General features: G+C 38.1%; 1 protein-coding gene and 1 long non-coding RNA gene across 2 annotated transcripts in view; both read right to left on the bottom strand.

Moving 5' to 3' along the window:
- csmd3b (CUB and Sushi multiple domains 3b) overlaps positions 1-26,726 on the bottom strand; it is a 274,055-nt gene that overhangs the window by 111,318 nt on the left and 136,011 nt on the right. Inside the window, exon 6 of the mRNA XM_026349411.1 lies at positions 10,492-10,604. Coding sequence (XP_026205196.1) covers positions 10,492-10,604 — 113 coding nt within the window. The remainder of the gene's footprint in view (positions 1-10,491; positions 10,605-26,726) is intronic.
- Positions 17,839-20,926, bottom strand: LOC113154963. The gene is made up of 5 exons (XR_003298081.2): positions 20,836-20,926; positions 20,594-20,743; positions 19,698-20,053; positions 19,190-19,354; positions 17,839-18,804 (listed from the first exon to the last, which is right to left on the bottom strand). It is a non-coding gene; the product is annotated as an uncharacterized LOC113154963 (long non-coding RNA).

Here is a 26,726-nt window from a genome sequence, read left to right as displayed (position 1 = left end):
TGATTTTAGACAGACTTGCTTCATGACTAAGATATCTTCTAGATAGGTATTGCACACTATACTTGCACACACGAACACACCTACATTTAGGTTAGGTGTTATCTAATATTACTGTTTTTATATGCACATGGTTTAGCAATTATTTATTGCAGTAATACATAATACAGAGTCAGACTTGGATTACCTTGAAAGCATTTTTAAAAATATCTCTAACTGATTAAAGAGCAACTAAGAGGTAAAATACATCTGAAAGAATCCAGGCTTGAGAAAAAACCTTTATGCTCAACCATAAATTGAGCATACCATTATTTAAGAATTAATAGCTAATGCAGCTTTAAAATGTTTTACTACAACATTTTGGTGCATACAGCTATTTGCTTTAAATATGAAAAGAAGACCAGCTTATGTATGCTTAAGTATACCTCTGTCTACACTGACTTATCCCCAATTTAGATATATGCAATTAGTGAGTACCTTCAGTGGGTGATGATAGCTTGCAGTGCTGTAGACATCATCTACACCCGATGAGGTATTTTGTAACCACAGACCAATAATAATAATAATAATAATAATAATAAATTTATCTATAGAGCACTTTTCTAAACATATGTTACAAAGTGTTTCACAAGACAAGAGACACATGTAGCCCAAAAACATCAACTTGGGCAAGCACTAGGCAAACAGTGGAGAGGAAAAACCTCCAGCAGAACCAGGCTCAAGTTAAACGGCCATCTGCCTTGACCGGTTGGGGAGCAGGAAACAGTTATACAAACAAAACAATAATACAAACAACTACCACATCGGTCCTTGGGAAGACCAGTTCCAACGTAAAGACATTGTAATCTAATGGAGAGTCCTCCCAAGGACGGATTTGTTTTAGCTTACAAAAGACAACAATTACACAGCATGACCAGATTCAGTCTATGTACAGTGGCAGGGTTGACAGGCCTACCAGGTTCAGATGCAGCAAAACAAACCCCGAATAATGATGCCACCTCCACTGTACTTCACCATTAAGATGATGTTTTCACGTTGTCTTTTCATGCCATACATAGTGCTGTAAGTTTCTCAGAACACATGGAAGTAAGGTTTACTTGTTTGCAGCAGTGTGCATGATGTAAAAGGGGGACCACATTTAACAGGTCTACTATGGGTGTGTTATAATAACATGCAAAAGTGCATGACTATTTGTATTTAATTGGTTTAGTAATATTGCTTAGAAATGTTTGCTGATATTTATGACTTTGTTGAAGATCAGATGACATTTCATTACCAAATTTGTGGAAACCAGGAAATTGCAAACAGTACCATTATTTTTTCTTTCCAACGTTTTTGCATTACTTCAGCCGAGCACATTCCAAGCACCGCCACTGCTAACAGCCCGTTTTGATACAGCAACGACAGCTAGTGATGGTGAAATGCAAGCTCCCCAAATAATATAAAAGATGATAAAAGGGTAGTTCATAGATTTATGAGCTCATATGAAGCCCCTGAGGCCTGCAGTGTCTCCATACTCAGTCTGACTAATGGCTTTTAAGCAACGGCTGACAAGGAAAAGGAATTAGAAATTTATTTACACAAAAACCTAATAGTATAGTCCAAATGTGCTAAATGTTCTCTTTTTCCTTGGATGTAATTATCCAAGGCAATTAGCATTTCAAGATGAGTGCACTTGATCACAAGTAGATTTGGGACAATATGAGAGTCGTATCAAAGGTACCATGCAGTCAACGATATCCAATATGTCAACCTCCCTGAGGGGTATACTGTCTCTCAGCTCTAGTTGAATAATGTTTCCGTACCAGTGGTTGACTGGTGTTGCTTTTGTACTGACTGACTTATTTTGTTGCCCTAGCACTGGCTGACTGATAATGCCGTCAGTTGTTCATTAAGAGCCAATCACAGCCCTGCAGACACAGAAACTCATGAATACGTAATGAAGAGAGATGATGGAGGGGTGTGATTGGTAGGTTCTGCCAGAGGGAAAGGGAAGAGATTGTTCATACCTGACACATGCATAGACAACAAACAAAGACACACCTACACCTACACACACATAAACTGATCCATTTATCAACCTAAAATAGGGACATGAAGACGCACTTACTTCTAAATAAACAGAGCATAAATAAATAAATATACAGAGCAGAGCACAGCAGCATTCTGGAGACTTAGTTCATACAACACAAGTCTTTTTCAAATATGGGATATGTGTTATTGCTGGCTGCATCGATTTGTTGAAGTTACTGCTGTCACATTTGTGTTGCTCATGGCTTCATTACTCATGAGAGAAAATGCCATGGTGTGCGCACAGCTCTCTTGCACATATTGTTGTGTGATAATGGACAGTACAGTACAATAAGTGACATCTAATGAATGAGGCTCGAATTTCTTTTTTACAATTTTCTCACTACAATATGCCAGACAAACTAACGTTCTAGGAGAATGTATTTTCATACAGTAATTGCTCTGTAGAGCACTGTCTTAAACAATCATGTCTGTGATTAGGTAGCAGCTTAGACTGTCATGGCATCAGTTACATGCCTAACATCCTCCTATGTCACAATAGTATTAAGGTTGAGCGGGATGCTCATTTAAACATGAGGCAGACACGTTCAGATACCATCACATTTCATGGAAAGCAGATACACGAGTATCTGTAAGTGCACAAACACCCAGACACGTGTGTGTAAGGACACAGATAAACTGCTATCACACAGACACACGTGTCGACGCACACGGCAACATAATCCACAGAACAAACACTCACAGCCAGGTGTTGAGAGAGAGCAGAGTTGGTCTTTGCAAAGAAGAATGTGGACATAGCATCTAATCAGTGTAACCTTCTGCATTTGCTTAACCTTATCCTTGTTTAAGATTTTATGTTTTAGTTACAAGGGAGGAAGTAAGTGTACTCCACATCTAGAACTAGTCTTTATCTTATTTTCACATATTTCTGCATGTGGTTGCTTTCAAATTGTGTCAAAGCAACATAGATAGTATCGGAGATGTGAAAGCATATGGGATATGCATGATAGCGACATACTCATAGCCATATAAGCCACAATAGGGGCAAAAAGGCTAAATTTAAGTGACCGTGAATGAAAAGTTGGAGAGGGCTTTGCAGATCATCTAATTAGAAGAAAATTTAGAGCTGAACCAACTGGACCAATTTGCAGGAGAGCATCAGTGTTTTAATTTGTTTAGTAGGGGTCAGTGTAAACTTTTGACATTTTAATTATGCTTATGGTGTTTGTTCTGTAGGGGAAAAGCTTTCTATATATTTTACATTTTGGATGCTGAAGGAGCCTATTGAGTTAGAGGTGCTACGCACAATTTAAGCCACCACTTTATTTATATTAAACCTTAAACCAGCTCAGTTTTTTATAAGGCTGTCTCAGTTGTCAACAGTTTTCTCCAAGTATGGTGCCTCAAATGTGAAATATACAAGTCTCAGTAGTGATAATACGACAGCAAAAATTGTGAACTCATTAAGGAAGGTTCTGTAGAGTGGAAACCTGCCTTTTATTTGGAATCTGCTGTTGCAACACCTTGAAAATGCACCTGCTATCACAGTGTGATACTCCTGGACTTCTGCTCCATTTCAAAGTGTGAAAACACAAAATATGCTGTGAAATGCAGTAAAAGACCACTAGAGGAGTAGACTGCTGAGGAAGTACTGCCAGCAGAGGTACAAACATGTCAAGTTGAAAAATGAAAAGGGGTTCTGTACAAATAAATAGTTTGGAAATAAAACACAGTGAATGTCAACTTGAGCAAACAATTAATAACTAAAAGGTGAATCTGTTCCATTAATTCATTTTTATTAATATGCAGATACAGTGTATAGTGAAATTGATGAACTGGTTTAGTTTTAATACATGTAAAAGATGAGACTGTTCTCTACCTGCAGTGGATACAAGGCCCCTGAATATACAGCTATGTATGATGCAGTTTTCTTTAAATGTTCAGCTATATTTGTTTAACTAGCACTATACATTATGCATTTCAGAGTTACATTTATAGAAATAATCTATATTTGAGATATTTGAGAGAGAATATGCCGGAACAAGCATCCTCAGATGACCCTGTGCAGTTCTCGCTGAATCACAACCTCTCAGCCATTAGCTCACCCTCCTTTTTGTTTGCTACATAGAGTATTCACACTTTTTTTCTTTTAAGTTTGTTTAACAAATTTAGTAGCCATGGAGATTCTAGTCAGGGTATAGTTCCTTTTCTGCTTTTATTCATATTGTTTTCATATAAACGGTGATATTACTGTCTGTAGCATTGCCAGTAACTCTCCACCTTTATGTTTCTGCCCCCTCCACCTCCACTTGCTGTGATGTTAATGTTCATTAATAATAGCCGGACATGATTTCTTACTGTTTAAACATACAGTAAACAGATCAGTTTAAAGTAAATTGAACCTCTGGCAACCAGTCAATGGGATGGCTGACTGAAGGAACCACAGTAAACACACAAGGCCTTCACCTGTTAACCAAGCTACTTACAGTAAGTGCCACGGTACTAAAATTCTGATTAACTGGTCTATGGTGAATGAAAGCTACACTTCAGGAATGCTACTGGTTTCTGTGAACTGCAGTTAGACTCCCCGCTAGTAGATACTGAATGGCTGCATTTATGTACAGACTTGAAATTAGTTAAATAAAATGATACCATGGTAAAAATGTTACATGGGAGAGTTATGTATTCATCTATGGAATTAAAGTGCCATAAAGTGAGGGGAGGATCTAATTAATTGATTATTAATTGAATATAATGCAGAATCAATTAAAATAAATGTAGGTATCATTTTTACTCATACACATATGAAATGATCATTGAGCCATCGGTAATTAACCATTAATCATCCTTAATTAATTACACTGGCATTTCCCTCTTTATCACTTGACATTTAACTGTTCTATTCTTGCGGTTTACAGTGCAGTTTACAAGGGTAACAGACGCAGATTTACTACTCGAACTTTTAAAACAATGAGTCAGACAGACCCGTCAACTTCAGGAAGTGGGGTGGAGTTACTCTACAAAAGGGATATCACTCTTAAAGGAGCCCCAAACCCACCACTTTGGCATGCCCGGATATCCAGACCTTGACATGCCTCCTGTGCTTAGTTATTGTGAATAATCAATGTTTAGCAAGCTTAGGAAACAAATTGATATTTTGATATTTTATGCATATTTTAGCCTTAATTACTATAACTTACAGCACCAGTGGCTGACTGAATATGGGGCACATAGGCTAACTCAAGTGTACACACGATTCTTGTTATAAAAAAATAGTAAGGAGTAGGGAAAGCCAAGTAACAACTCTGAAAGTGATAAAAGTTTATCCACTTAAAGGGTAAATTCACTGATTTAGTTCCTGTGGCAGGAACATAGAAAACACATTCCCATTTCCATCCAGCTGAGAGTACACTACCTTCACACACACATCACACATCTGGAGGATGGCTGTAACCCTCAGGGTCCTGTCAGTCCGTATAAATAAGATACAGTATGTAGAAGTTACAAGAAAGTGAAAACTAAAAAGAATCTACAGTGATTACCTGCTACAGTGTAAATACCTGCACTGTAGGCGTTAAGCTGTAATGAAGAGTCTAGCAAAGGTACATGCACAAAGGCAATTATCCTTCTAATTTGTTCATTACGTTTGGGAACAGTTATGTCTTCAGATATGACTTCACTGAGAATTGTTTGCTGGCTTTCCCTTTCAACAAACAATCAGCCTAGCTAAGAGATATTTAAAATACTTTGTTGTGGTGCTCTGCTGTCATTGCTGCCTATGTCACTCCACTGCGGCATCATCCAACCATTACTAGTGCCAAGCACCCTCAATGCCATCCAGGGGAGATGTTAAGCGGTTTTCAGACATGGACTAGAATCCTGAACTTCTCTAGACATTACCCAGAGGAGATGTATGTGGGAACACAAATGTCCAAGTCAGTAGGTCCCTACAGTAAACAGTAACATTTCCCTACCAGCTCCCTTTGGTCTTGGTAATGAGCCCATGGGCAAATACAGCAAGTAATTGTTTGGAGAATTCACAGTGAGCGGGTGGGCGTTCCTTTTCAGTCGAGCCCCTCAGCACAACACTAGAATATATGAGAAATATTCACCACTGTCTTTGTTGCTGTGTCATGTTTTTCTCCATCAGGAAACAAGGGTTATAGACATAACGTGTAATTTCTAATCGTGTTACTGGCACTGCTTCCGTGTGCTTTAAACAAAACTCCAAGTTCCTCTGTGTACATTTTGTTTGACGTCATCACCTCTGCCAAAATCAAACAAACTACTTCCCCAAGTGAGAACGCATCTGACATGGAGTCAGTCTCCTGTTGTTTGCTCCAGGTGAGAAACAGCAACTCCAGGCAATGGTGGGACCTGGTTCTCCAGACACTGTCCACAGCAATATGTGAAACTGGCTTTAGTATAATTGTGATTTGTATGTTTTTTCACATTTTAATTAATGTACTTGATGGGGTTAAGAAACAATATAATAAAGAAAAAAGTAAGCATTTATCATACATAAATTTGTTTATGTATCTTTGCTGAAAAATTGTCATGTTGCACCTACAGGAACTGAGTCAATTCACAGCAGTTGCCACTGTGACCACACAACTCAGATCTCATCTTGGCCTGTACCTCTACAGTGAATTACACTTTGAAATATGCTCACATGAGCTTTTTGTAAAGCACACAAATGTTGACATAGCAGAAAAATTAGGGAAGTACAATTAAAAGTGTTAATAGTCAGTAGCTATAAAGACAGTAATGAGCTGAAAGATGGCACATTGACAACGAGTCCAACATTACTGCATAAAATGTATTAATATTTTAACAGTGATTAAAAAGAAAAATAAAATTAAACACTGTCTGTAATCATTTATGACTCACTCTGCTTTCCTTTTAATAGTTTACCCTAAATGCTAAACCTATAGCAAAGGCTGCCATCATAAATCATCTCGAAGCATCAATTAAACATTCAAGTGGACAACGCACACATGGAATTTGTCACTATGACCTCCACCTCCGCGCTCTGTTGGTTTCCATCTCTCTTTCTGATTTATTTTCTCACTGTTTCCCAACCTCTCTTCTCTGTTTCTCTGTTGTTCCTTTGTGATGTTCTTTGTTTTTGCTGCCTCTCTGCCCCCGCCTTCTCTGCAAACTTGGAAATAAATCATTAGGAGATTATTATTAATTCAGAACTTCATAATTTGGCCAGCAGCAGAAGGCGGAGGTTTTAATGAACCAAGTGGGTGACCTTATATACACACACATATGCACGCACGTACACACACACACATATGCACGCACGTACACACACACACACGCACACACACACAAACACATACACACACACACACACACACACACACACACACACACACACACACACACACACACACACACACACAGTCTGTCCAGCGAGCTGGCAGCACCTAGAGCCAAATGTCCCCCTCTGAGGTTTCATAGCAGAGTCTTATAAACTAAACTAACCCTGCCAAAGCAGATTTGTTCATTTAGTCTCTCAGAGACAAATTTGGAATTGTTTTCATACAGTATTTGCCACTAAACTAAACTAACCCTGCCCAAGAGGTTTGCCATCGTGATTTACTCTCCTAGAGACAAGCAGAGTTGGGTAGACCAGAACAACATATGGTTCGCAGAGTAGTACTAGAGTCCAAGTAAGAAAATAGCAGAATGCCATTAAGTGGAACTGTTTATAATAAAGTGGAGTTGATAAACACCCTAACTATGCTAATTAAAGAGTAAATCTGAAGGGGACAGACATTTATAAATGCAGCAGAACAGAGCATAATAAACATATACAAGGAAACGAAGGAATAACATTAAATTATTCACTCTTCTAAGGTTAATAAGTCCTGAGATACTTTAACAAGTATATGTTAAAAGAACTAAAAACACAGTTCTAAGTTTACTTTAATTTAATCGATAATGCATTCATTTGCCTGAACTGATTTCATATGATCCCTATTTGATCCACATGACAATATTTAATAAATGTTTTGAGGATAAACTCAGTGAGAAGCTTTAACAACTAAGATTTGCTTAGGAGAAGATATGTCAGCCACCTACTGTGCCTTGCTGTTAATGTCTAAGGTAATGGTGATGACTGACAGCTGACAGGAAGTAGCCAATCAATCACAAGCCTGTTAAGACCTCTACTAATAAATCAACTAACCTATCAAACTGACACCCCTCATTAACATGTTGATTAACCTTTTATACTAATTAAGATCAATTAAAATCAATTAAACAGATTAAAAGCAAATCTCAAGAGGAGTGGTCAGGCTGTCAATCAGTCCGTCAAGAAAAATATCTGAGAGAGCAAGAAGGAAAGATGTGAGGAGAGGATGGAGAGGATAAAGGGAAAAACTGGGAGAAGAAGAAGAGCAGGGGAAGGAAAGACAGGGCAAAGGACAGATAGGGAAATGAGAGATCAGACAAGGATGAGATTTAATGACTTCAACTTGCTTTTCTCTAAAACTTACCATTAGTAAGTCTATTGATTATTGGCTAATACCTGGTTTAACTTACTGACTTACTTTGATAAAATGCCTTGAAGTAGCCATTCCTCTTGATTTTTTGGCCTTAACTGGGCACTTTATAGTGATAAGATATTTCCTGTGAGGTGTCAAATATGGTCACATCCAATCTAATAACCTAATCAAAACCCACAGATTGGGAAATTATGTGGCGTTAATATAAAATCGCCACTGAATTAATGCAGTTTTAATTACTTAATCAACTTAATTGACCACAGTTCTGCAAGCAACACATGCAGCCATACAGTACATAATTCATGTGGTCATAAAGGAACCTTTAATGTCTGTAATCTTCATGGGAACTAAACATTTTTTGAAAAGGAAAACATCTGGAATTGATTTGCTGAACAAGTAAAACATTAATTGAGGTCTTAAATTAGTGGTAAAGCGACTGTACAATGCAGTTTCCATATACACTATACCAATATTTCTGCTTAAATACTGTTAATATCCACATTTGCTGAGGGCAACTTTATTTATTTCTACCTCAGCCAGTTTCCAAGATGTGACTTGTCTGTCTTGTCTTGACTTGTACTGTACAAAAAAAGAAGTCCTACAAAAATAAGCCAATGATCAGAATTCCTGTGGAAATGAATCATCACAATAGTGTGCATGAAGAATGCAGAGCTGCTTGTGGATACAAAAACTGACAAATTAAAAAATAACATCGTCCAAATTTGAAGAAAGCATATGGCACAGACCGCTGCTCTGAAGATTTGGCAATTTTGATAGATGCACACCTTATTCTTCTCGCATTAGTCTGCTCGGTATCTTGGTGACCTGCTGTGAACCTGACTGTGTGCTTAGAGGCACAGTGAGTCAGTAATAATCAAGTGACACAGTGCAATTTGGATGTCAAGCATGACCACAATTTATGCCCACATCAGGTCAATGACACATGGAGAAAGGCTCACTGAAATGTGGGACTTCAGTTTACCCTAGTTCAAGTTTACAATAAAGACACTTACACAACGTGTTCCCAGTATTCTCACTGAAGTTGATCAGGAGCTGAGTTGTTGACCACGACTGATGCCAGCTCATAAAACACCTACTGATGGCATATGTCAATCACACCATGTTTCCAACTGCCCTGCAAGTGTGCCACATGTCTCTGGCCATGGAAATACCAAAAACCCTGCCCCACGCCCTGTGTATCTCATGATTTTAAACTGACTTCATGCACCATGTACTAGTGACTCACAAAAAGGGAGTCAACAGTGTTTAAGAGTACACAAAGTTGATCTGAGACTAAAAGGAAACATAAGAGAGTATGAAAAACAAGTAAAGTGTAAAATATAAACCCTAACTGTTCCAGGCTGCCTGTGCAGTTGTTCCAAACATTCAGCTCTCATTATCACTGTTGGGAGACACGGACATTGCCAATGAATTTCTAAGCGTTTTCCACCAGTTAGAGTTTGTGTCAAAGAAATCTAACTGTACACTTATAAGCAGTTGCCCAAGAGAAAACTACACAATAAAGAGTTGCAGAAAGATGGAGACAATGAGAGGAACTGTAGTCGAGAAGAGACACAAAGATCGGAGTCAACAAGCATAATTAAAGGGAGTTAGAGGCAAGATGGTGGGGAGAAACTGCCAGTTGTAAAGGAGAAAAAAATCTGAAGAGATAAAAAAAAAGGAACAAAGAAAATGGCAAAGCAGCAACAACAGAACCCTGGAAAAATGTCATTAACTCAAGGAGATGTGTAGATAGTCTACCTATACAGGAATTAGTTTATACAAAACAAGCACTATGTAAATGTCTGAGAAACTTTTCAGTCTTTGAGGTCATGGTTATCCCAAAAAACACCTACTGTATGGATGTGTGGGCGTGTGTTTGTGTGTAAGTGTTTATATTAAGATGCCAGCCTCAGTGGATGTAATCACATCTTACCCATCTTACCTTGATAATGTGCACTGAAACCACGGTAACGATGGTTGCTATCAGTCACAAAATGCAATCGGAGCCAGTTCTTGTTGCTAACGATGGGAGAGGGGACATTACTCCCTGACAACCTGAAAGAACAACAGAAAAAAACGTTTATGAGAAATAGAACACACACACACACACACACACACATATATATACTAGAACATATCTGTTACCAACTCTTCAACTACTCCTATAGCACAATAGGCCCATAAAGAGCAGGCAAAGTGTTGCATGAGGCCAACTCTGAAGGTCTTTTGGCTATTTTAAACACAGGAGCACAGATGTTTTCTGTATGCATTCATATTTTGTCCACTACTATTTACAGGACCAACATTATACTTAATAGACTGGTATATGCAAACATGACAGGGTTTCAAACAACTACAAAGCTGTCAGGCTGCAATTACCACTTTTAACAATATTAGCTTTTTTGCATTGAAGTAGGCTAATACATGGAGGCTTTCGTGGCACACAGCACTAGGAGATGTAACCCAATTTGCAACTCTTTCATCAAGTAGGAAGGATAATTGGCTGAGAAGATGAACAAGGCTCTTGTGGTTGGCAACGTGGAGAGTGTTGGATCACTGCTGGCCTTAGAGGAGGTGACTACTTTGCATTTGACACTTGGAGAATAAAACCCTTGGTCTTGTACAACTTCAAATATCTGCAGCTCAAATGCAATCTCTTCTGGCAATAATCCTCCTCTATACATCTGTCCTTTGATGTATGGTGCTTTCATCTTGTAGTGTCGACCAACAGGTGGTGCTTCTCCCTCATTGCATTTTCTTTTTTATTCTTTTTTTAGTAATATCATCTCAGACACAGGTGCACTCACGCCTAAACAGTGTAAAGTATGTGGATGCCCTCTCACGTTTGCCTGTCTGCTTCTGCTTCTGCAAAACCCTGCCGTTAACCCCCGCAGTCCTTTAATACACTAACACACACATTAAAACGCAAATGCATGCTCACACGCTCATGGGTAGTGGCATTATAGTGTACTGTATGCACTGCTATCCAGCACCCATACCCTCTAAAAACAGCAGTAAAAAAAAAGTGGAGCACAAGAATGCTGAGGTAGGATTTTCAAAAGTGTGTCTTTGTGTGTATTGGTTTGGTGTGTGTATGCGAATATGGGAGACAGAGAGAGGGTCACCTTGTGCCCTACATCAGTAAGATTCTCTGATGTCTGCTATTAGTCAAACACACACACACATACACACACACACAGAGTGTGTATTTGGGCCTGTGATCATCAATCACATCTTTACATACAATAATGCCAACATACCAATATAATAACACAGCTGTGAATGAAGGTGAACATCTAACAAAGAAAACATCCTTAGTAGGTACTTAACATCATGATTTACTGCATTTTCCATTCTCTCTAGTGATATAACAATGTATAATATCATATCATGAGGTAAATGTTTCAGTTGGAATCAGTGGTTGCTGTTAGCAGCACTGAGAAATAAAAAGATTCAGATTCAGATGAAGATTTAAAGAAAACAGACACTTACCATATCCCTATTTATCCTTTTCAGTCATCAAATTACACATTATATTGTATATTTCTAAACTGCAGTACCAACCTTGTGTTGGGAAATTTGAATTGAATACACTATGACAAATCAATGCTGAACTAGTCTATTAACTGGACGGAGACTAGACAGTACATGATATGAAAGAGGTTCAGATAATAGAACTGCTGGACAATAACCGCTGCCTTGGCAGTCTCTGCTGTGAACAGAAGATATGATGCATACCTAATAATTGTAACACGAGGCACAGAATCACAACGAGGATCTACAAGTCGCAAAAATAGATTAACCTTTTCAAGTGAAAAACAAAGAACTCGGAAGAATATCTTCAGCTTGGAACAAATAAGTGTAATAAATGTCCAGTCGAGTCCTTGAGAAAATGTGCATCATATCCTGAGATCACAGACGTCCCCGGGGACAGGTCACTCACTTCTTATGTCTTGCTCTACACTGCCTAATATTTCGACTTTTCTGTTTAATACTATGCTATGCACCTTTAACAGGAACAGGCAAAAAATGCAAAGACAGGAATGCTCCCTCAAAAGACACATGAGTGGTACAGGTGAAGAACGTGGCAAGTCAGCATCTGCAACGTCTTTAAATATAGATAAGGATGTAGAAAAGGGGTAGAAATGTGTTGGCAGTGGGGCAATAACAGCATACGGGCACAGCGTTAATAGTTTAGATACGTAACAAAATTGCAAGATCGTGTTGAATGGCATCGTGATTAGGAAGTGAATCGTATCGTACCGCACCGAAAGTTGCTGCATATGTCTTCTTCATGCCTCAAATCCTCACAGTTTGACACTAGACACACTAGACATGCCCAGCCTTAGTGTACAGGCAACCTAAGTGAATTTTAAGTTATACACAATGAATTGACTGAATATCATAATGAATACTGATATGAAAACAAATATGCTGATATTTTTAGCCCTTCATGCTCACAGCCCTTAATTCCGTGATGCATCATTAACGGTAGAGTGTGTGCATCTTCAGCCTGTTCCAACATCAAATTAGGAATCATATCATAAATCTACACAAAGATCATGTGGGTGTGAGACGTTAAAATATTGAACTGCACGCTCAGAAAGTACTTAATTGCAAGCTGTAGGATGAAGGGATAATTAGAAAAATTTGTCTTGCAGCAGTAGCTGGAAGGTTAGAGAAACAAGCAGGCGACTAAAAAGGTCACCAGTCTGGAATCCCAGCAGTGTTACTTCACAACTAACACAAAAACTATTGATTTTGAAATACTATCATAAACAGAACTGAAATTATTTCTAAAGGCAAAACAAAAATATTAATGGCTGCTAAAAAACTAAAAAAGAATTTAGCGCATGAAATAAACACTAAACCGAAATTAATGAAGCCACTGGTGGAACCAACTGAAATTCAGATATTATTGAATCAAAAAATATTATTAAAACAAAAACTATTTTAAAACTATAGATTTGGTCCCAAGAATTCTTTGTCTGAAGGAGAAACCGTATGTATCACCTAGACAAGAATGTCCATGAAGGACAATGACACGGAACAATACAAACGCACAGAGAGAAAAAAAGCTCCATGTGTGCTTAGAAGCTACATACATGGATAATTAAAGTAAAAGAAATTAACTTGCAGCAAAAACATCAGCTTCAGAGCTGCTGAGGAGGTGGTTGGTTTTCCCCATGTGCACAATTTGTGATGCATTATTAAATCATTCATCTATGCTGATGGCTTCTGTCTGTGACTGTTAGGTGTTCTCCCAGGATACCTGCTATAAAAGCACTTTAGAGCAGCCATGAGATATTATAGATCATTTTGAGATGGGGTCCAATGATTTTTTTAATACCATGGAGAAAATGCCTGACTCCGTGATTTGACACACAGGTGTAAAATATGCTGGGCGCAGCCAGGCTTACTGAGTACTGTATCAATGAAAATATCGTAAAATGCTGGGTTTTGTGAAGACGATATGGACCATCCCCACAGCTGGAATATATGTCGGTCTTGACATGAACTTTTCTGCTCACCCGCCATCGTCGTTAGTACCAAGCTATGAAGCATTTTCACTAGAATATACTGTTCAGCTGAAATAATCACATTCACGAAGGTAGGAAGGAAAATGTTAAATGTGTTTAAAGAACAGCAGTCACCTGGTTGCAATAACCAGAGTTTATTAGCATCATTTTGGTAATAAATTCGGATAAAACCCTTGGTCCCCAGGTATTTAGACACTCAAGTGACGTAAATGAAGTGAATGGGTGTTCATCTGAGAACCACAGGAAATGACTTGCTCTGGTAATTTTCCCTGTCACCCAGCACTTTTCTATAAAGCACATCCCAACGGTAGCATTTTCCTGTGGGAGAAAATGTGTTATAATCAGTGTTTGAAACCTCACAGGAGTTTTGTCAGCAATCAACCACCAACAATGGCTATCACATTACAAATATCGTTTTCTGAAAGTCATCAATCTTACAAGGTAAACACACTGAAGAAATTACACTCAAACCCTGTGTTCCATCTTCAACTGCAACCTGGTAGAATGGAAAGAATAATTACTGAGATGGAGAGTGAGTGTGTGGCCATTTGTGAGTGTCCGTGTGTGTGTGTGTGTGTGTCTGCAGGAGAAGAGAGAATATCAAGTGGAGAGTTGCCAGTGGGAGCAAGAGAACATAATTGATTAAATACACTAGACCAAAAGAGCATCTCTCCCTCTCTCCATCTCTCTGTCTACCATCCTCCCATCCATCCTCTATGCCTCTCTTCCTCCACGGAAATACAAACCAGCTATTCCACTGCCAGTATGGGGATAAAAGAGTGGGAGCAAATAAAGAAGATTGATGGAGGTGCAGTGAGACATGGAGGGTGAGAGCAGGAGAAGCAGGGAGGGGAGGGAGGAAGACACACATAAGCTGACAGAAGTGCATTAGTTTCATCTGTTATCTTGTTAATTATTCATTTCGGCATTTAAGCAGAATGTAATCACAAAACACAGAAAGCTGTGTTACATTTTAAAGAGTTTGATTTCTGGATAAACCAATTTTACAAAATGATACAATTGACCAGAATAGAAGTGTTATTTATTCAACACTGAGGTCAACTTTGAATGCAGTGTTCAAACATATCTCAATTCAACGGTATGTGATTTTATATTTTACATTATGATGAGATATGAAAACTGTTCTTCTGTTAAGATATTATAAAGAACTCCCACAACTTTTCTATGTCAACGTCACATGAAAACTGTGCTCATATCTACTTAATAGTTGTGTAAAAACAATGAAAATCTTTTCGTTCTACTTTTGTCAGAAAAATACTGGTTCAAGTAAATTGACAAATTAACAGGTTTTAGTTCTCCCATTTCAGGTAAAAATAACAACTTTTCCCTCAAATGGGGCTTGTAATAAAACTAAATGACACACCAGGTGATGTGTTTCTACAAAGGAAATTCTAATATTACAATGTTCAAGTATAGTGACAGTAATAAGACAGAAAAAAGTCTTACAAAACAAAAAATAAATCTTTTTTTTAATACTTTTGTTGGAGACAATTAGACAGAACTGAATATTTAGAAGTCACAACTTTCTTGAAATAAGGATTTGTGGCATTATATTGTTGCTCTTACTTCAAACTCCTGCATTAAAAATACATTTAATATCTGACTTGAGAGATGAAGGGGTTAAGAGTTTCTTCTTCATGTGTAATAAATGTTTTTACATTTGCACATGCAAAATCCTAACATCAGTGGTTATACCGGTTTGACGGGTACACTACTCTAACTTTTGTGTTCATTTATGTCTGTATGTTACTCTGTCTGGTTGTGCGTGTGGCCATTCATTAGACGGTAGGGGAACGCTACTTAATCAGGCAATCCGTCTTAATAGCCCCCTCTAATTAAGACAGGTGGGAACTGCCACATACACACATACACCCCCATACACCCACGAACATGTCATTCTCACACTTGCATGCACACAGAGAAATGTGCACACATGCGCAGCATGAGTGTTAGGTTGAGGGTTGTCTAGGTGGAGTCATCATCAATCAGTATACAGAGATGGAGAAGTCCTCTGTGTGTGTGTGTGTGTGTGTCTGGGTGCACGTGATTATTTGGATACACCCTCTATGTGTGTCTACGTGCTTATGTGATCGTGCATTATGCCTGCTGTGTCACTCTCCATCAATTTCAAGTGGGCAGAGAGTAATCAGTGTTCACAACAGGACCCTGCTCTGTCTCTTCCTCCCCCTCCCTTTATCTCATCTAAATTTCTCTCCTCCACCCTGCTCCTCCTTGCCTGTTCATACAGCAGCAAGGTGTTTTTAAACTGGCTTGTTCAGATGGACAGCTGACAGCTAAAATACATCATGAGAATGTGGTTGTGGGCTTTATTTGAGGGTTGTTTTTTTTTTACATTTATAGTCTATAATCCTGTAAATTAAGTAACTAGGTCTTAACCTTTAAGACCACAGACATGTCAGAATCACTTCTTCCCTAATAGCTTTAAACAATAATAGAAGTCTTTCATAACCTACCTTCCATGAAAACACCAGTACAAATGTTAATCTACTAAAAGATTTTGACACGTGACATCATTTACAATTTGCATTCCCTTGTGTGCACAACAAGGACAAAAACCCAAGCCTAAGTGTACATGTGTATAACAAACAGGTTACAGATGGGCTTCCAAAACGAGTTTGAGATGGAGGAGAAATCAGATAGCTGTACACCGGGTTTCAAGTAAACAGGTTTCTTCAGTGCACGTAAACTCCATTTTCTGATTACTAGAGCCAGCTGTTTTCTCCGAGTAACCTGGTTATTTGAGTGCATGCAAACACAGTCAACGACAGCAGCTCACTGGAAAAGAAAGATTGGAAAATGCCCTTTAGTTTGTTTGCACTAATAAATGCTGCTGTCTATAAGGTGCATTCGCTGAAAAAAACCCTCTTCAATATATCTCTTTTTCCATTACTTTATAAATATGACGTTCAGAATTTCCCTTAAAATGTTGTGATATCATTTTGAGGCTACATCTCCCAACCCTAGCCTGGAAGGTTCCAGCATACAGGCATACATCTGGTGTGGAAAGCCCGCACATCACCTCCACTGAACACCTTGGCAGTGAACTGTGAGCAAGGCCTTAACACCCAACACGGTGACCTCACTGACGCTCTTGCGGCCGAATAGAAGCAAATCCCTGCAGGCAGATTCCAAAATCTTGTAGAAAGGTCAATGTTCACATCTGCGTGTCCACGTTTGACCACATATTTTATCTCATGACTATATCTGACTGTATCTGCTGCTTAAAATCACGTGGGCGGCCCAGAACATCGAGTATGGCATTCTACGAAACATGTGGTGCACAAGCTGTGACAAAACTACTTTAAAGAGTTGATACAATTTTTACTGCTAAATAAATAAAAACTAAACTAAACAATATAGGCTAGTTTTCCCAGGCAGAGACAGCTGAGTTTTGTTTATTATGGAGGGCTATACCCTGTTTAAAACACTTACCATCTGTTGGGTAATTTATACTTGTGATGGCAGAGCCAGCATGTTGCAAGTCTTTTTTTTTTTCATGATAGAAAACACAGTCGCAGCCTAACACTGAGATATTGTGAACTAAATTTAGGAAAAACTCAGCTTACTTAGCTTGTAACATCATCAAAAGATAAGCTCAACATCATATTGTGAAGCGTCACCATGCTGTACACTGTAAAAAAAAATCTGTGTAATTAACGGTGAAATACCGGCAGCTGTGGTTGCCAGAATTTCACCGCAATAAAATAGGGTGAAAATGTATGACACATTACGGTATATTTAATAAGAAACCGTACATTTTATACTTGGAAACTTTTTTGGTTTACATGAAATTACTATAAAAACAAATTAAGTTACCTGTTTACGGTAATTTACTATAAAAATAACTGCAATAGTTAAATCTATTGACAGGTAAACTATGTAAAATAACAGGTATACTGTAAACCTAGATACAGTTCTTTTTTAGTTATAAACACAGTACAACAGTATACAACATCACTGCATTTTATTGCAAAGATTCACAGTTACGGTAAAATACCGGCAGCTGTGGTTGCCAGAATTTCACGGTAAAAAATAGGGTGACAATGTATGACACATTATTACAAAGATTAAAAGTTGCGGTAAAATACCGGCAGCTGTGGTTGCCAGAATTTCACCGTAAAAAATAGGGTGACAATGTATGACACATTATTACAAAGATTAAAAGTTGCGGTAAAATACCGGCAGCTGTGGTTGTCAGAATTTTACTGTAAAAAGTATGGTAAATCAAATAAGGCATTACAGCTGATTGGCATAGATTTTACAGTCAACAATTACTTATAATAAATTCCAAAATAAACATATAAATACATTGTAAAACAACAAACTATAATCATTAAAAGTAAAGGTTGTGCCTTTAAGCATTCTGTGTTGATCTGATCCAGTAAACTGCCCATTTAACTCACAAAGTAGTTTTAAGAGCTTGAAAAACAGCATGTATTTTTAGGTCAATGTACAGTGAAATTAACAATATAAACATCATAAGAAAATGTGGCCACTTGCCCAGGATGAATAATAGGTCAGACATGACTGAAGATGGTGCTCAACATGGTTTAGAATCTCTCATGAACGTGATATTCCATAAACTAGAACCCATGATGTATGTTGTCATCATTTCTTCTAGAAGATTCCCAAGATGTCCATAAGGTGCACACTGTGGACTGGCAGTTTATTCTCTGCAGCCAGAAAACAGAAACAAAGCAAAATTAAAAGCATTATACCCACACACATATATACAGCCTTACATACACAGTTCCAATGAATTTTACGTGATAGAAAGTTGAAGTATAGTTTTGCAGAGCATGTTATGAGTATATGGGCAAAATATAGAATCTGACATATTAATCACCAAGCAATCAACAGCATTACCAGCATAAATACTCAGATGTTTCCACTTAGGCACTCAGACAATTCACAACTATACTTTAGAGTTCTGGTTTCTTCTGTATAATGAAGCTGTTGCTTTGAGAAAGATCAATTTGAGTCAAGTTTAAATTTTGATTGCATCTTTCTATTTTTTATTACACTAACATGAATGAGGGGGGCAATAATACAGCTTACCTCTAATTTGTCTAAACATCAGCGGTGTTTAACTCATAAGGTTCACACTTGAATGAAGTCTGAAGTCCTCTACAGATGTGGAATGATGTTCAGGAACTGGAACTTTGAACAGGTCTTGTCATCATTCGCGTTCGTCAAGTATGACGTGGACTGGCATGATCCTCTCTGCAGCCAGAAAACAGAAGCAAATGTTACATTGATGCAGCATTTAAGCATAATGCCTAAACACAGATATCTGATATATAGTTTTACAGGTCATATGTTTATCAACAGTATCAGTGTGAAACACAGACACTAACATATTTGTCACTAAGACATCAACAGTACAATGCAACAACAACAATACAATGATACATTCACTGAAGCAGTCACAAAATCCGCAGTCACATTTCAGACTGCTCGTTTCTTCTGTGTAAGATGAGGCTGTTTTCTTGAGGAACATAAACTCTATGAAATTGAAATTGTGCTTGCATCTACATATTGTTTGCTAAACTATGCCACAGCTTACCTCTAATTTGCCTTGACATCACTGGGGTTGACATGATGGAAAAGAGACATGGAAGGGTGTTCTGAAACTGGAACAGTAAGCAGATGTTGGCACCAGTTTGGCTTTAAGACTTAAGTTGCCCATCATGTTTACGTTCTGGACTGTCACGATCCTCTCTGCAGCCAGAAAACAACTTGTTAGACAAGTTACTGAAGACAGATAACTAAGACTCAACTAAACAAATAATATAATTTTTTATATTAGTTATTTTTTAAATAAAAAATATTAAATATAAATGCAGTTTACTTAACTTAAAAGAGATTGCTAGAGAAATCTCTATGTTCTCGTGACATGTGGCCAGTAGAGGAAGATCTGACCTTGAAAACATTAGTAGATCCTGTTACTGGAGAGTTCACTGCTCATTTTCACACTGGTACTGCGCTATTGCCTCCTAACAGTAACACTAACATTAACAAGAGCAGATACCTTGTGCCTCCACTAAATGTGAGCTTTAAAAGCTCTATATCTACAAAATGTCTCGTTGCTACCAGCTCAACACTTGAATAAACAATGTGGTTCATTACGATGAAGTCTGCCGTGAAGGACTTAGTACTTCAATGTTGTAAGCAGAAATCAAAGAAATTACATCTACACATTTTGTTGTACACTTAGCTAGCTAGCTAAACACATTAATGTTTAACACAAATACATCTAAGACAGTTAGATGTAAGACAAATGTTAGCTAGCAAGTTAACTTGTAAGATTAGCATTAAGGTTAGCTAGCGGCTACCGTTAAAAACGTTAACTAAATAACGTTTTGGGAACACGTCGTTAACCTCAACTTTAATGTCAATTACAATAACCGTAACTTTTAAAAAGAAAAATGACCGAAACGTTATTTTAAAGTTCAAACTTACCTCCACACGTTGCTCCTCCAGGGTAACATTCAGGAGACGCTGTATTCCGCGGTGCTGCTCAGACAGAAGCGGCGCCAACTGTTCAGTGTCCGTTAACATTTGAACCACAGTTTCCCGCTCTCTGAATACGTCAGTGCTCCGTCTGTTAGTCTTTAAATGACGGTGGTTCACAGTTAGTTTGAGAAAATAAAATAAGATAAAATACATTTACAACCAGTAAACCATATGTTACGGTAACTCACCATGTTTTCAGTATTAAGTATTACGGTGATATAAATGGAACTGGTCATTACCAGTATGGAGGCTGATCCCAGTGTGGGCCGCATTTCAAATCTTATCTATTATATTTCCAGTTTGTGCTGTAGGTACATTAGAGGTCAGAGGTCAACAGCAAAACCAATAACAACATAATTAAGACAAACTTTTCCAGAAACTTGATACATGAGATATTTGGTATTTTTCCACACCAATGACTTTAATTTCTTCAAGAAATGTATTATTCATGTTTTAGTTTTCAATCACACATTAAAGCCTTACAAGTGTAGAACATAAAATGACAGATAATAACAGTATATGCAAAAATATATTTTATTTCAAAATCAACATAAATACCATATTTTTAACATCTCCTTTCTGTAGAAAAAAGAAAATGTTTTTGTTGAGTTATAAAAGGTTTTAAACCGTAAATTTCAATGTATACGTCAACAAAATCTGTAATTTAAACCAAATAATACCATTAATTTTACGATATTTACTTGCTTGTGGACTTACGGTATTTTCCCATTAATTTTAGCTAAATTTTATGTTTTAACAGTAAAACTGTGTGTTTTCTACATACTTTCACAGTAAAAAGTAAAGTTACATACTGTTTCTTGATTAACAGTAAAAAAGTGTATCTATTACTGTGATATATTGTTTTGCATTTAACGGTAATATACTGTTGCTATTTAACAGTTTTTTACCGTAATTTCTACAAACATTTCTTACAGTGTATTTTTGCTCTATCAGAATAGGTAAATATAAAATGAGGTCTGGACCCAAATTGGCACATATAATAGTTGGTCCTCAACAACTGAATATTTAATATTTTATAGCCTTTGAATTCTTAAAATCATGTAAGTTAAAATCTACTACTTGTCTCTGTTGCTTTCTCTAACTCTTCCTGCCTCGCTCTTTTCCCCTTCCACTGCTTCCTTTCCCTCCTCCTGTCTGTTCAATCCTTTCATTTAGTCTCTTCCCAGAAGCCACTGCCATTCGAGGTGACTCCTCGCTTCCTGTCAAACCACCTTTCCTCACTGTGTGAATGTGTGCATGTATAATCACAGTAATCAGGAGACAACAAAAGGAGGAGATAGTGGGAGAGAAGAGGGACACAGGAAAGGAGAGGAAGCTGGTGTTATTATTATTACATTACATTATAATGTCAGCACCCTACAGTAGCTAGCCTTACACTGGCTGACGAGGACATAAATACATCCAGATCTATAGAAAGAAGGCTTAAATGCATGCAAACATACATGCAGATACACACACGCTAGGTTAAATACACATAATGACAATGACAACATATTTGTGATGTTAGAATTAATTAGCTGTGGCCTAACCCCCAACTGCACACCAGTGGTACTCAAACCCTGGCCCAGTCCCTTGGGTTCAGCTCTGTTGTGGGAACTGTAAATATCAAATTACACTTCCCAGTAACAATGACCTGCAAAAACACTGCCCCTGTAGTGATGACATGTGCTCACTGTAATTAATGTCTGACAATGTTTCCTGCATTTACAACAACGACATTTCATTCTCTTTGAAGGGAACTATAATTTAAAAAAAAAAGCCTAAGAACTGAAGAATAGAAACAGTGGCTATTTCACATTTTAGTCTAAAGACTGTCCACAAAACATTAAAGTAAAGAAGTCGTCACAAGAACAGAAGCCATTTTTCACCCTGTGTTTCGGTTTTCCACAAGCAATTGTTGGGATGACAGTTAAAACATACAAAAAGAACATCAAATACAAATAAGATCATCTAGATTTAGCTTTGTCATGGTTTTTAATGTGATATAGTGCAAAAGTTGAAGATGCCCTAGAGTAGAAGTGACCTATTTGGATTTGTTTTTTTTGTTTTTTTATCTTGGTTGAATGTGTATAACGTGACTCTGTTTGCATAAACACTACAATCTAATTATCACACACTAATCTAATTATAAACCTTACTTTGGTTCTACGAGTAATTTGATTAAGCTGTTTACATAGCAGAGGAAGATTTATCTTAATATACCCATCTTAATGCAATGTTGTCTTGCTGAATTAATTGTCATGTGCCTTTTCCCCTATAGGCAACCAGTCATTTCAGAAACCACCCTCATAAAATGCAAATGTCTGTCTCCTCGGCTGCTTTTTTTTTTTTTTTTTTTTTTTTTCAGCTGCTCCTATGTAACAATACTGCAGTTTGCCCAGATTTGAGACAGCATTGCAACAGCTATGAAACAGTAGCTCTAAAAATTGACACTCTCACATACTGGGCAAGCTGCACAGCTTGGGAGAACTCCGATGGACAGGCTTACTGGGCTTATGTGTGTTTACATTACTGAACAATCTTCCTATATTGCATCTAATTTCACAGTTCTCCACACAGTTAATCCTACAATGAACCCTACACATTCTAAATAAATGGAGATGTTTTTTTTTTTTGGACTTATTTACATGGTTTTAATCAAATTTCAGGAATCTCATAATCACATTTAGCTTTATGCACAGGTGGCAACTGTCAGTGTTTGTTTTGTCTGTCTCAGTGTGTCTTCCTCTGCCTTTCTCAGTCCCACTCAGTGTCTGTTCTTGCTGTAACCCCCTTCCTCCCCCTCAAGTCTCCCCTGATAGCTTTCCTTTCTCTGTGTCTGTCTCTCCATTCCGCTTATTCTTCTTCCACCTCTCTACTCCTGTCAGCTCCCATCTTCTCCTCTCTTACTTAATTCTGAGCCTCTGCTTTTGTCTCCTCCTTACCTCACCTTCTAACCTCTCATCTCCACTTCTCTCCTGGCTCCTCTTGTCACCCCAATTGCCCTTTCTGCTCCTCTTTTCTACCCATTCTTGTATTGTCTTCTTTCTCTTTGCCTCTCCTGTCTTCTGCATAACCTGTTACTGTTTTTTTTTAAAAACCACGACACCTCCTTTACTGTCCTCTCATTTTGCTGCCCTTCTCACCTCCACTCCTCTGCTCTCTGCTATGTTGGCTCAAACTAATATGAAGGCGGGCTCCCAAAAGATGGCAGTAATTTTTTTCAAAGGCTATCAAAAGTATGGGTTGATATTGAGGGTAAATTTGCCTAGACATGGCTAGACAATAGCCTGGTAAAGCAAAATTATTCTTTGGGCCACTAGAAATAGGATTTAAAAATTGATGCCCCCCAGAGAAATGTTGTGAAGGTCACTGATGTAACCTATAAGGCCTAGTGTTGCAAAAAGGTCCACAGAAAAATATGCAGCATCATGAACTTGTTTACAAGCTCTCTGTGAATGTCATTTGGCCTATGGATATGGATGGTAATGGATTCTCTAGAGTTTTCCCTGACTCTGTGATAACTGGTGAATATGATTTGCAGCAGTTCATTTTGGGAAACAGTAAAAAAAAAAAAAAAAAACTCCTTTTCTGTGTGCTTCTGATGTTATCTCTGCTGTGATGAAGACAGCCACTAATTGTAATACAACAATTCCTGCTACACACTGGCACAGCAGTGCTGTGGAAATTACAGCTATATCGGATGTGATCTAAGTCAATAAGAATCAATCATTTCAGCGGATTGTTAATTGTATTTTAACTACTTAAATTCAGTGTCTTAGTTGCCAACAAAAGAAAGTGCCTCAGCTACTTTAGGATTACAGTTCATTGTAGTCTCCCAACAACCAGGGGACAGGTTCCATGTTTTGGAACGCATGATTGGGTTTAGGCAAGAAGAGCACTTTCGTTAAGTGTAAATCAATAAAATTATGATACAGTACAGTATCATAAAGAATGATACAAGAATCCAATCATTGGCTCAATTTGTTAAATTTAATATAGCTTTCAGGTACACACAGGGGGATTTTCTTCAAAACAATGATACACATTTGAAATAATCTGATTTGTGTGTCTGTTTGTTGTGTATTTGAGAAATAGAAACAGGAGTGTGTTTGTGCTCAAGCTCGTCATTTCATTTAGTATTCGATTCCTTGTTTGTGAAAGGCAATGATCTTTTAAATTTGTTGACCATTCTTTCGACTTGACAAAAAGTTCGACATGCAATCACAGGCACGACGCCCGTTCGGGTATTTGATGTGTTCCGTCTCAAGTAATCTTGATTCATTAATCACGGGCTTGATTAGTTGCATCTTGTGTGCTTGACACAATACCTGATTTGCAAATGTGTGCTCTAATGAGGGATTCTGTTCAGGGGATTGAATCATTTTGAGATTGCAGTGGCCATTTCAAATTGCATTTTGTGTTGAATTTTAGAGGAACCACTTGTAATATTACTTGTGTTGAGCTGTTTAAATAATGTTTGTTTGATTTGCAATGGATTGAATATTCTGATTGCAACTGTGTCTGTCTCATTGGTCTGATAAATAAGTCAAAATACCTATGTGAAGCGGACCATGGATGTGTAGGACCTTCAGTTTTTGCTTGTACTTATTTTGGGCGTTCATTTTGAGCGTGTGGTTTTTACCTAACACACATGGATTTGTGGGTGCCAGGTACATTTCTGAGATGCTTTCATTTTCCCACGAGCCAAGGAGACACTTCCCATTTCTCCATTGCGTTTCATTGTCCTGCGAAGTGGATGTTGGTGTTTTGCGTTGATGTACCAGATGTGATGATGGCGTGTTGGTGTTGATCATAGGCTTCGCTGTACTGGGGTAGGAAGGTTGAGTGTGGGCGGAAGGATTTTAATCTTGCCAAACTATCAGTGAAGCAGATGCTTTTGTTTGCCCTTGGCTCATAGTGTTCACAGCTCAAACAACAAGCATAGTTAAATGACTCAATGCACATATAGCTTCTATAAGTGTCAGTAATAAACATTATGGCGTGCAGTTGGCTTAGCTGTTTTCACATATACATACTGCATCTGCATTGCAAAATGAATATAGTGCTGTACATACTGTACAATGTATTTATGTGACTGTCCATGTCACATTGTGGCATCTGGGCGGAATTAACTGTCTGCTAAACCAATTGGCCTGCAGTGATATGACTCCAGGCACTTGGCGACAAGGCTTCGACTCCAGCTAAAACCTGACAAAGGTAATTTCTAGAGCCTCTGAGAAACAAATTCTAGACAAGCAGGAGATTGGCAAATGACAGACTTTGAATAGCCCAGTCCACCATTACCATGAATTTGGTGATGAGCTGTCAAGTCGGTGCACATAAGAGCACAAAACGGCATGCTATTTCCTGCAGTCTTGTAATGAGAGACTTGTAAGGCAGGAGAGAAAGACACAGAAATGCCGAGAGACAGGCAGAGACAGATGGACGGACAGACAGACGAACAGTAAGGCGGAGAGACGGGAGGGAGACTGGAAGAGAAAGCAAGACGGAGAGAGACGGAGAGAGAGAGAGAGAGAGAGATGCTATTTAAGATGCTCTACTTGGTTTCAAGGGCAACTGATTCTGAAACAACAAAATATAAAATGTGTGTGTTTGTGTGGGTGTGTATGCAAGTATTAATGTGTGTAGGATTACAGGCATTTAGCTCACAGCAATATACTACTGTCATAGGCACGAGGACACCTCTGCATACTGATAAGACAGACGAGTGTCTGTGTGAGAAGGAGAGAATTGTGAGTGTTCCTGTTTGTGAGCGTGTGTGTTAGGACTGACACTTTGTGTGTGAATACTGATGTAGGGTCTATATGTGTGTGTGTGTGTGTGTTGGATCGTGTGAGGCTGCCGCTGTTAGCCCTGCAGCAGCTGATAAACACATAACAAATTCTTGCAGACACTTGCATATTAGTGAATCAGCCATTAGCTTTCTCTGCTAATTGCCATTGGAAATTAGCATTTAGCTATTAGCTTCTTCCCAAATTGCCAATGGAAATTAGTGTATTAGCACTTGGTGTTGTGAGGTAATTGCTGGGGCAGCATGGCCCACTTTTCACAAGGA

This window comes from Anabas testudineus, chromosome 11 (assembly GCF_900324465.2).
Source record: "Anabas testudineus chromosome 11, fAnaTes1.2, whole genome shotgun sequence".
Classification (NCBI taxonomy): domain Eukaryota; kingdom Metazoa; phylum Chordata; class Actinopteri; order Anabantiformes; family Anabantidae; genus Anabas; species Anabas testudineus.
The sequence above is the reverse complement of the archived record's forward strand: the minus strand, read 5'-3'. Positions and strand labels throughout refer to the sequence as shown.